The sequence below is a fragment of the Mus caroli genome, chromosome 9 (genome assembly GCF_900094665.2).
Source record: "Mus caroli chromosome 9, CAROLI_EIJ_v1.1, whole genome shotgun sequence".
NCBI lineage: Eukaryota > Metazoa > Chordata > Mammalia > Rodentia > Muridae > Mus > Mus caroli.
The window spans coordinates 95,082,657-95,095,403 of NC_034578.1; the positions used below are offsets into that span (position 1 = coordinate 95,082,657).

The 12,747-nt window shown below is 40.1% G+C and overlaps 1 protein-coding gene across 4 annotated transcripts in view; it reads right to left on the minus strand.

The window, feature by feature from the left end:
* Armc8 (armadillo repeat containing 8) overlaps positions 1–12,747 on the minus strand; it is an 89,563-nt gene that overhangs the window by 57,518 nt on the left and 19,298 nt on the right. For all 4 annotated transcript variants that reach the window (XM_021171189.2, XM_029481164.1, XM_021171191.2 and 1 more), the window contains 2 exons: positions 1,732–1,803; positions 185–327 (listed from right to left, as the gene is read on the minus strand). In XM_021171189.2, the coding sequence (XP_021026848.1) occupies positions 185–327; positions 1,732–1,803 (215 nt within the window). The remainder of the gene's footprint in view (positions 1–184; positions 328–1,731; positions 1,804–12,747) is intronic.

Sequence of the window (12,747 nt, forward strand, 5' to 3'; positions counted from 1 at the left end):
CCCAGTTATCCTGGAACTCACTATGTAAACCAAGCTGGCCTCAAACTCACAAAGATCTGCCTGTCTCTGCCCCCCAAGTGCTGGGATTAAAGGCATGGGCCACCACTGCCCAGCATGAGACGCATCTTTCAACCAGAATTTAGAATACTATAAGCAGAATATGTAGACACTGGTTCCTACGTACCTTGTAGTAAGGCAGGGATAATATGGCAGTCTAGTAGAGACTTGACATTGTTTTCTGTGCCCATCGCAAGACTCCCTAACACCACTGCACATTCAGTTTTCAGCTCTGTGCTTGAGGTTTCTTGTTGAAGCAAATACAACAATCTAAAAAAAAAAAAAGGTGGGGGTGGGATGTAGTAAACAGACTGTAAAACAAAACATAATTAAGGTAACAAAGTAGTGCAATAAAAGCAAAAAAGCAGTGTGGGAAATACAGCCCACATAATAACAATGTGGTAGACACACCACAAAAGGAAGAGTTGCAAAGTACACTCCCAATAGATATATTTACAACATCCTGCACCTAAGGCTCAAGGATCATTGCAGAAAAGTAGGGAGAAAGACTGTAAGAGGCAGAGAACAGCAAGGTTGTTGTGAGAGTGAGTCTCCTAGGATGTCAGGTGCTACACCATAAAGTCTCACCACATGACTGTCCAAACAAGAATGGCACCAGCAGACATGCTAACATGGATGGGGGAAACCTCACATGGCCTTGTCCTTAGATGAAGAAGGACAGGCAACTAAAGAATGCACAGAACAAGACAAAAAGTCTTCTCCAAAGAAGAGCACACTAACTGGTTACTGAGTACCAAAGGGTCAGCCTTGAGAATATGCATACAAGTAACAGTGTACAGACTGAGCACTTACACACACACACACACACACACACACACACACACACACACCAACAACTACTAATAAAAAAGAGGCCATAAATTGGAAAGAGAAAGGTAAAAAGAGGGAAGATTGGAGAGATGAAAGAGAAGGGGATACAAAATAATATAATCTCAAAAAGTTTAAAAAATGAAAAATAAAAATATAGTTGTCTGAACTTATTTAGATTTTTGAGTGATTATTTATTTATATGCAATGAGAAAACATTAAGAACAAATATCTAAGACATTGTCTTATTTTGTACAAAATAAATATTTTATCACAGTTTACTAAACTATAAATCTAAAAGTTGCAAGCAAGTGGTCTCTGTAGAAATAGCACCATCCCCTGTGTTATCTGCCACTTCCTGGTGGGTCCCTTCAGGATCTGAAGAATCCTAATGCCAAGTTCTACTGAATGGTAAATGCAAAGCAGAAATGGACCCTGAATTCAGAGCAGCAATACTAAGAGGAACTCTTACTAATTTTCTTAACAAAACTCTTCAGAGTCCTTGTGAAGCTCTTCGGGAATGGAAGGCTTTCTTCTCTTTCTACTTATCCCATGCCAGTTTGAGCCCACTTGCCAAAGAACTACTCCCAAAGCCTCAACTTATGACAATTCTCCTTGTTCTACGAACCCTGGTGCTTCCTACGCACACTTGCACACAAACACATACGCGTGCGTTTATGTGTATGTTTTCTCAGACATGGTTAGTGTACTTTAAGGCATTATTTAAAAACACATTTATTTTAAAAAACAAGAAAGAATATGATAAGTGAGGAGATCTTATAATGGAAGTCAGAGGACACTAGAGACTCGGCAGGAATGACAGAGTAAGTCGGACAGCAAACATACCTTGGAACAGCTCCTAGAACGATGAGGTTGGCTTTCTGTTTGTTGTTTCCAATAACAGCATTTTTCATGTCTCTAAATTCATGAGAAGAAAAAAACAACAAGCACACTGAGACAAGTATCAAAGGCCAACTCATTCCACTTTATCATGCAACATCTTGGGTAAAGCAAGGACAAAAATGAGTGACAAATCTCAACTCCTCACCCTCGTCAGCCAGAGTGCTAAAGAGAGGGGACAGTGACAGGTGCTAACTGGCATTGGGACTATACAACAAGAAGCAGAAATCCTGGGGAAGAGAAATCCTGAGTACTGGTAAAGACTTCCACTAAAAACAAGCTGAATTCCTCTGAACACAAAGGAGTGTGTTAGCTACTTCAGTACAGCTCTGGAAGTAAATGACAAACCACCAGCCCAAGGCAGCACCTACCTGACTGTGCAGCAAGGACCACTGTGTCCCACCTTACCTGTGACTTTAGAGTCACTCAGCCTCTATGAGAGCTCAGCAGCCTTTCAGGGATTCACATTCATTCTCATATAACCTCATATATCCATTCATATTCACGGCCCCCATGTGTGCGCATAAACAGAAGACTCTTAGAATAAGGGAGATGGTCGTAAGTGCTGGAGGGCAAGGATTTCAGGAATCCTGATCCTAGTGATTTTATGTTCCTCCTCCTCTTCCTCCTTTTCTTTTGCTTCTTCCCTCTTCCTCTCCCTTCTGTGTGTGTGTGTGTGTGTGTGTGTGTGTGTGTGTGTGTGTTAGTACAAGCCAGAAGAAGGTGTCTGACCTCCTGAATCTTGCATTACAGGTAGCTGTGAACCGCACAACAGGGACGGGGCAGGGGTGGGGAGCGGGGCGCTGGGCATCAAACTTGGATCCTCTGTAAAAGCAGCAAGCACTCTTAATCACTCTCATCTACCTTTCCAGACCCCTGAGCAGTTCTTGTGATTCCATCTTAACTGCTTGATTCTTATTAGCTGTAATGCCTGCTTTGGTTTTTAATGGCTTCTTTAAAATTTCCAATGCAATATTTAATTTCTTACATTTAGTCTTCATATGATATCCCGTTAAACATCAGAAAAGAGTTGTGAACACATTTCCCTCCTGTCCTTTCTGTGTCCTGCTGTATTCACACACTTTGTCTTCAAGTTGGTTAGAAACAACACACTACACAGGATTAGTATTTCTGCTTGCATATCCAATTATCTTTTAGGAAGATAAAAAATAATTCTTAGCTGGGCAGTGGTGGCACATGCCTTTAATCCCAGCACTTGGGAGGCAGAGGCAGGCGGATTTCTGAGTTCAAGTCCAGCCTGGTCTACAGAGTGAGTTCCAGGACAACCAGGGCTATACAGAGAAACCCTGTCTCGAAAAAACAAAACAAAACAACAAAAAAAATCTTGTATATTTTTATATATTTGCCAGTTTTTATTCTAGCCACACAAAGCAGAGTTCTTTACTTCAAAAATAAAACTGTTTTCTAAAATAAGAGTACCTCTATAAATGACTACTCAGTTTACAAATTCATAGATGGCCCCAAAGGATATGTAGAAAAAATATAAATAAGGCAAAACTAACTCATAATTACCAATGAAATATTGTTAAAGTACCTAAGAAGAACTGTCTGGTACTGAACACAAGAGGTATGTGTTTCTACATAGCATTGTTCTAAAGGCGGGGAGGGGGCATTACCACACCCAAGGGCACCTCAGACACTTGTAAGGATGGCCAGAGAGACTTCCAGTCTTAGTTTTACAAATGTGTGAAAAATCCTTTTTTTACAGATTTAAAGCAAATGTCTTGGGAATAGGAGGGATGGAGTAGGGGGAAACGGAGGGTGAGAGTACAGGGAGAGACAACTAGGACCAGAGGTGAAGGAGCATCTCTGGGAGGAGCTAGAAACCAAGGACAATGGAAACTCTCAGCAATCTATGAGGGTGACTCTAGCTAAGACTCCTAGCAATGGGGAATATGGAGCCTGAACCGGCTATCTCCTATAACAAGGCAACATTTCCAATGGAGGGATTGGATTGAGACACCAACCCAGCCACAAAACCATCCATCTACAATTTGTCCTGCCTACAAGATGTGCCAGGATAAAGATGGAGCAGAAAGTGATGGAGTTGCCAACCAATGACTGGCCCAGCTTGAGACCCATGCCAGGAGAAGCATCCACCCCTGACACTGCTAATAATATTCTGCTATACCTGCAGACAAAAGCCTACTATAACCATCAACTGTAGTGGGTTGACCTAATGCTACTTGTATTATAATGCTAATTTGGGTCCCCCCCCCGGCCCCCCTACACACAAAAAAAACTGTTTGCCCCAAAGACAAGAGAGAGAGTCCATATGTAAGACACATAACATGTAAGACACTGGGGGACCCTGCCCCCAGTTAATTCTGATTGGTAAATAAAGATGCCAGCAGCCAATAGCTGGGGAGAAGAGACACAGGTGGAGTTTGGGTTTCCTGGGCTTGAGACCACAAGGGGGAGAGAAGCAGAAAGTAGCCAAAGAGGAAGAACATACAGGAGGGAGAGAGTGACAATGGGATAGCTGGGCTATAAAAACATGGCCATGTGTGCTGGCCAACTGGAGTTAAGAGCAGCCCAGATGAACGTGGAAATTAGTAAGTAGTAACTCGGAGTTATTGGTAGGAAAGGGGATTCTAACAGCATGGAGGGCAGGCAGTTGCCTGGCTATTGTGCTGCCTAAGGCATATTAAAATATAAAGGCTGTGTGTGTTTTTCATCTGGGGTCATAAATGGTCAAAGGCAGGAAGAAACCCTGCATCAAGATTTTTTTTTTAGATTTATTTACTTTATGTATAAGTACACTGTCACTCTCTTCAGACACACCAGAAGAGAGCATCAGATGCCATTACAAATGATTGTGAGCCACCAGGTGGTTGCTGGGAATTGAACTCAGGTTCTCTGGAAGAGCAGTCAATGCTCTTAACCGCTGAGCCAGCTCTCCGGCTCTCTACTCAATGTAATATAATTATTTACTACAATCATCAGAAAGGTTTCACTCAGCAATGATAGAAACAGATGCAGAGATGCACTGCCAAACATTAGGTATAGCTTGGGGAATCCTGATGAGAGGGAGAGAATGGATTGAAGGAGCCAGAGAGATCAAGGGCACCACAACAAAACCTACAGAATCAACTAACCTGGGCCCATAGGGGCTCACAGAGACGGAACCTCCAACCAGGGAGCCTGCATGGGTCTGCCCTAGGCCCTCTGCATATATATAACAGTTGTGTAGGTGGGTCTTCATGTGGGACACCTAATAACAGGAACAGCAACTCTCTCTGATTCTGTTGCCTGCCTTTGAGACCCTTTCCTTTTACTAGGCTACCTTGTCTAGCCTCCAAAGGAGATGGTGCAGAGGGTCTTGTTGTAACTTGATATGCCAAGGCTGATTGATATCCAGGAGAGACCTCCCCTTTTCTGAAGAGAAAGTGAGGAGTGGATGGGGAGAGGAAAGGTGTGGAGGAAGGGAAGGAATAGGAGAGGAGGGGGCAGAAAGTGTGGTAGAGATGCAAAGTAAATAAATAGAAAATGGCACTTTTGTTTGTAGTATATATGTCACATAAATAAAAGTTTTTACTTTAATCAAAAGTTAGCATTTGGAAAATCAGAACTAGTTCAGGAGTACTCACTGTGTCTGAGTGAGTCACCAACAGCACACAGCTGCCTCAGAACACCCTGGCAGTTCTCACCATCAACTACCTCAGAAGGCTTCTACTCTAGTTAGACCTAAGAATTACATATGAGTACACTATACATCATCTTATCTCTATAAGCAGGGAAGACATTACTTGCTTCTGGGGATGAAGTGTATTAAGTAGGTATTGTTACTATGCATCTAAAACATTGCAGGGTAGTATAACAGTGTTACCAAAAAATAAGAAGAAATTTCATGGGAGTTGTTACCACCACGGTTAGGTGGCACTTAGGTTTTCAGCTCATCCATCCCTTTTGTACCCCAAAATAAGCCCCCCAAACACTTTTGCTTCTCTCTGTTTTAAATAGCAAAGGTCTACAATATATAAGAATATTTTACGGCGGCTAGAGAGATGGCTCAGAGGTTAAGAGCACTGACTCCTCTTCCTGAGTTCCAATCCCAGCAACCACATGGTGGCTCACAACCATCTGTAATGAGATCTAACACCCTCTTCTGGAGTGTCTGAAGACAGCTACAGTGTACTCACATATAGTAAATAAATAAATCTTTAAAAAGAAAAAGAGTATTTTGCAATCTTAAAAGTTACAATTTTAGAAAAACATAAGAGTTAGCAAAACATGATCTGGCAGAAAATGGAGGATGAAAGTAAAAAACAACAATAACCAACCCAGCTCAACAGATGAGTACATACTTCCAACACCAAGCACATTTACGTAAGGCTGAGAGTATGGCTCTATGGCAGAGAGCTTGCCTAATGTGCTCAAGGCCCTGGGTTTGATTCCCAGCACCTTCTTAAGACACACAAAAAGCACCAACTCTTATACAATTATCTTCTTCAATAATCACTGGGGAATCCTAGTGTTCAGGGGTATGCTAAAAGCAGGTGTCACCATGCCTTGCTAAATGTGATTAAAAAAAAAAAAACTTATTTATTTTATTTGAGTACACTGTAGTTGTCTTCGGACACACCAGAAGAGGGCATCAGATCCCATTACAGATGGCTGTGAGCCACCATGTGGTTGCTGAGAATTGAACTCAGGACCTCTGGAAGAGCAGCCAGTGCTTTTAACCACTGCGCCATCTCTGCAGCCCTAAATGCTATCTTTATGTATTGAGACAACCACTGAAACGTCATGCTTTTCCATTAGCCATCTAAGGTTAGGTCTTTCAAAGACTGACCTAACTCTCTGTAAACTTTCCCTCAGATCTTCTGGACGATTTAAAACAGGTAATTAACTATTCATTATGAGGCTGAATGAGATGTATTAAGGTTTGTTTGTTTTTTTAAACCAAGTTCTGATACACAACTATACAACAGTAAAATACCAAGGCCTCAGTAAAGAGCAGCTGGTGACAAACTGTACATCTGGGCTCCTATGTCCTCATTAAGCCTACTGGCTTCTTCTGAGAGACAGCTCTGAGTCCCGGTAACCGAGCAGTCTGCCGCACACTCTCATCATCTCCCACTTAGTGTCTCCTTCCCTCCTGTGCTAAGGTAGCACAGCCGAGGCTGCCTGTTGCATCTCTGTCATGCCAGGCACTACTTTGGTTCTCCACTACAGAACTCTCAATCCTGTTCCTCATTGCCCCTTCATCCTCCCTAAACTAAGAAAAAAAATGAGGTGTCTTTTCCTACAATACTTTGTGGACCCATTCCAAATACCTGAAAGAAAAGTGTGTTACATACAGAACACACACACACACACACACACCACCACTACCACCACCAATTTTCTAATTCTCTTATATCAATGTCTGAGAAAAAAAGAATGTTTGCATTGGCTCCAGTAAGTAAATATAGCCATGTTAGACAGGCAAATTAAATATGTTCAGTTGTTACTTTAATTAGGCTTAACAGGTCATTTTCATGAAACTGTTAAAGAGATGGAAGTCACCACATTAAGTAGGCAGTAGAATCTGTCAGTCTACCTGTGATCATCTTATCATCCCTTTCTCAGTCTTCTAGTCTAAGAATGATGTCAGTGTCACTCCCCACAGGATGACCTGACAGCTCCAGGTTTGAGTAGGTGTCCCTCTAAGGAGCACTTAATTGGAGCACATTCATCCACTTTTTAGGCTATAAGTCCATTCCTTTTTACCAACAAGAATGTAAATCTGACCTGGAAATATCAGAGATTTCACTATATGGATCATTACTTACAATAATTCTTTACTCAATGAAGACATCAGTATAACAGAACTATGCAAGCTCTATCTATCCATCCATCACCCATCCACCCACCCATCCATCCTTCCCACCTATCTTTACAGTTTACACAGTACTCTACTCCTGCTGCTCTATCTCATCCTCATGGCAGCCCTGAGTATTTTAACCCCACACACATACGAAAAAGCTGCAGCTCAGGTTTGTATGCTTGCTTGTTTTTGAGAACCCGCATAATAAATGGTGGATCCAAGGATATCACCAGGTTTGGGGCTTTACCTGTATCCCAGCTCGGAAGAGGCTGAAAGGAGGATCATGAGTTTTAAGCCAGCCTAGACTACTCAGGGAGACCCTGATTCAAACACAAAAACCAAACCAAAGCAAAACAAAAGAACCAATTCATGCCTTCCATGACAGATGATATTTTTTTCTTCTACTCATGAGCCCTTTAATAGCAACCTTGTACCTTATAAGAAAGAAAAATAAATTTGTTATCTTTCTTTTTATTTTCTATGTCTGTATACAAAATAAAAAGCATTTCTAACTTTTAGACATCCTTTTCCCAGGAGATCAAAGAACACAATTTCTTGCCTATCTTGTCTACTGATGCTGGGGAGAGGGCAGGCATGATTTATTATATTCTTCAAGTCCACAGTTAGTTCTTGAGCTCTGCACTCTACTAGGCATTGCAAAGGGTACAAAAGGTCACACAACAGAGTTTTCTGAAGAGTTACTGTCTACCTGGAGAGATGAAAACGTTGCTAACAGTATAAAGTCAGTTGAATTATAAAATTAGCATTTATAATAAAGGCTTAAAATATAGATGATAAATAAACCTAAAAGATTTATGAGGCAATAGGAGGAACTACGCTGACTGCAGAAAATGGTCAGAACCTGGGTATGCAAATGGCAAGAGCAAAGGAAGGTCCTGTTGGTAGATTATGCTGCATCATGAAGACAGTGCATTCTAGGGGCAAACACAAGGAATGTCAACTGAAAAAAGGAGGGTCACTTTAGAGTGGCAATAAACAAAAGTGACAGAGAGAAGAGAGAGGCTAAAGGAGAGGACTGGATTGAGGACAGGCATGAAGAAAGCAGTGCCCAAGGAAGGCAACTACATGTAGATAGGCTGGTACACTGACAAGACTCAAGTCAAGAGGGGTGGCTAAGTGGGTGACACCAGTCATCATCGTGGTACTGGGATCAGATGAAAGGGAATTGATTGTGTCTGTAATTACCTGATTCCATTAGGCCTTTGACCCCTCTACACAGAAGTACAGTGCTTGGCACTTGGCAGGTACTCAAACTCTTTCAAGTTTGGGGCCAGTCAATAAAGCATAGGAAGACTAAAGAAGAAATCACTCAGCAAGGCAAAGATCTACTCTTACTTCAGACATATTAAATTAAAGCTGAAATAACAACATCTATGTATGGGGGGGGCATCATCTTAAGATATGTCTTTAGATGCATAAACTTGCCAAAGGTAAATATTAAAAAACAAAACAGAAATAGAAGAACACTCAGGTAGAAAGGTTTAAACCATGTGTTTAGAGCTCTCCCTTTTGGGGAGATGGGAGGAGCTGGCATTAAAACCCTACAAATGCACCTCAGTGCCCTTGCCAGGCAATGAATGAAGGTGGAGTCACAGCTGTGTACACCATTAAATGGTTTGGGGAGACACACAGTTTACATGGAGATTAAATACTTTACTTCCTTTTACTGTGCTCTGAAAAATATTTGAGACAAAGGACTCAAATACTAAATGCAAAGTAGAGTGCCTACCTCACACACATAAACTTCAGAGCATAGAGAGAAAGCTAACAGTACAGTTGGTGTACTGTTAAAATAGTGGCAGGAAAGAAAGAAAAAAATTGGAAATCTAGAGCTGTTGAAGAAACAAAATTTCAATCAGGGATAAGCCTACATTTATTCCTAAATAGTCAAAGAATAATGGGCTTAAAACTCATTAAAATTAAAATACCACTAGAGCTGCTAGCATTCCAGACTAAACTTCAGCGACAGCAGTTCATTCTGAACCAGTGTCATTTCTCAACTAACCGAGGCAGCTCTCATTTAGAAGGAAATACTATTTTATAGTCATTTTTGTTCAAATGATAAGAAATAGCTGAATAATATGATAATATGTGGGTAGTAAAAACTACCATCTGAGTGAAAGGCTTAGCCCACTTATAAACTTTCACTAGCAAATACGATACGCTGTAAATTAAGGAGGAAAAACAACCCCACATGTTTGTGAGTTAGCTAAGAATAAAGCAACATTTTAAAAAAAGAATGCACTATAATAAGACATCTTATTAAACATCCAAATATGATGAGCTTTCTATTTCTAAACATAGCGAGAGAATGAGGTACATTCATTTATTCACATCCCCATTAAACAATATTTACATTTCAGATGACAATCATTTGTAAGCTGCTATATTAGCTAGAGTCCAGGGGCTAGAGAGAGCGCGTGACCAGAGTCAGTCTTCAGCACCATAAATGAAACATTTTTTAAAGATTTATTTATTTATTTATTTTGCGTATGAGTGCTCTATTTGCATGTACACCTGCGTGCCACAAGAGGGCATCAGATCTCATTATAGATGGTGTGAGCCACCATGTGGTTGCTGGGTACTGAACTCAGGACTTCTAGAAGAGCAGCTAGTCCTCTTAACTGCTGAGCCATCTCTCCAGCCCCCCACCATAAAAGAAATTTAAAAATGAATTCAATGATGATGTATTATTCATAATCTTGAATTAGGAATCATTTTCCTCCAAGTTCTGGGATCAAATCCAGGCCTATCTATGCTAAGCAAGTCCCGTCTAGTACCAATGGTATCCTTGGGCTAAGGAAACAAACTTTATATACCAAACTTGGCTCAAGTCAACTTAGGACACTTACTGTATTCCTACCATTTCTGCAAACAGAACAGGCCTGAGAAATGGCGGTGAATTAACTCACTCTTACTACTCTGTGGTATAGACACTTAAAATGTCATTTCAGATACTTACATAAAATTAAAAATATTTTACAGTAAATATTTTCTATAACATCTTATGGTTCCTTAATAACAAATGAGTATTATCTTTAGAATATCTTTTACTTATTGATAATTTCATATATGTATACAATCTCTTGATTATATCTACCCCTTAATGAATGAACAATTTTGCAAATTAAATACTGCCTCAGAAATTAGACTATTTACTGGATTTAACTCTGTTCTATTAACATGACTGCAAATCACCTTATTTTCTCCAAAAAACCAAAGTGTATAACTTAATAAATTATGTAACAAGTTTAAAACATTTTGAAACATGTTAATATTTTAAACCTAATCATTCCAAAGAATATCAAAGAGTGTGTTAGAACATTACAGAATAATGTAGCAGCAAATAGGTACATATGAAAAGATGTGTTTTATATATAAGCAAATAAGTAGCTGACCTTCAAAGTCAGCATCTCACATACACACAAAGAGAGAGGTGTTTCTATAGGAGTAAAGACTATGCCAGGCTGAGCTAATAAATACAGCAATCTGTCATACTTGGCCATAACTCCCAGGCTATGTCCCATTTCAGGGCACTACTTCTAAAAATCACTTTAGATAGATTTAAAATTTCCTAAAAGTTAACCTTGTAACTTAAAAATTCTCAAGAAATAAATACTTCATTTTTATATGAACTACTACTAATTCTGGTTTGTTTAAAAAGAAAAAGAAAAACAAAGAAAAGGAAGAACTTGTCTATATTTTCTGGAACCAGACAACAATAACCATTACCAAAACAATCTCATCTATTAGCACAATAAAACCCTTTGGAAGCACTTGATTCCTGTCACAATTTACACTACTGTGGGACCAACAACTGCCTGAGAATTATGGGAGGAGTCTAGGCTAGCTCTTACTACACTCAACTGTGAAATGGTAGAGCCAGTCATGTCTGCTGAGGTCACTTATTTCCTGTCAGCACAAGGACATAAGTGCGTGGCTACACGGCGGAACAACTGACCTCCTTTTGAAGAAAACTAAAGTAAAACCAGACCAGACTCCTTGTTTAGATGTTTCTGAACACGTGGCACATGTGTGTGGGGTTGTGAGGGGTTAAGTAATTTGATTCATGATCTGCAAAATCTTTGAACACTTCAACTATCCAATTTAAGATAGTTGAGCCAATACCACACCAATCTTGCTAAAAAACTGCACTGTAAACGTCCTTTGTTATTTGCTGCAGTTGTTTTGAGGCAGAGTATCATATAGCCCAGGTTGGCCCTGAACATGCTATGTAGCCAAAGCTAACCTCCAACTCAAGTTCTTCCTGCCCTTGCCTCCTGTGTGTTAGAATAAGGGCCACTACCATGTTTCATTTCTACAACTGTTATTTAAAGTCACACAAAGTCTCCATAATAGAGAAGGCTGAGACCTGGCAATGCAGTCTATCTAGTCTGTCTGCTTTGCCTACTCCCTTTTGTAACGCAAACTCTACTACAGTTCATGACCTACATGAGTGCCACTCCTACCTGAACATATCTCATGCCACACCTCTCTTCTATTCAGTCACGTATATGAACTTTTTTAGAAACTCTTTTAGAAAAAGATAAATCGAATTTTGTATTTTGATATAATAGGACCATCCAAGTTCATGCTGAATGTTACACTACCAACAAAAAGTTACATTAGATGACTGCTCGTCCTTTAACGACTGCCACGTAGTACTGGTTGCTAATAGAACTTTTCCAACAGGGCTGCAGTCACCAACTGGGAACATGCGCATGCCTGCATTATCCACAAAGCAGCTTTCTATAGTTAGTTATGTCACTAGTATAGGCTACGATGAAAACTCATTGCTTACCTTTAATTTCTTCAATTTTGTTTTTCCTGATAATATTTTACCATGTTCATAATCTTTTGTGAGAAAAATAAATAAATTTTAATGCAAAACCATAAAACTCTGGTCGGCTTGTAGCCTAAGCTTTAGTTCTTATCAAGGCTTTTATAGTCCTCCATTTGTACATTTTAGACTTGCAATTGTTTGCTTCAGTTTGTCTATTCCTCTTCTAAAACAAGCAGGCTACCTTTGTTTGGCTCTCCCAGCAAACACATGGTGGCTCACAACCATCTATAATGGGATCTGATGCCCTTTTCTAGTGTGTCTGATG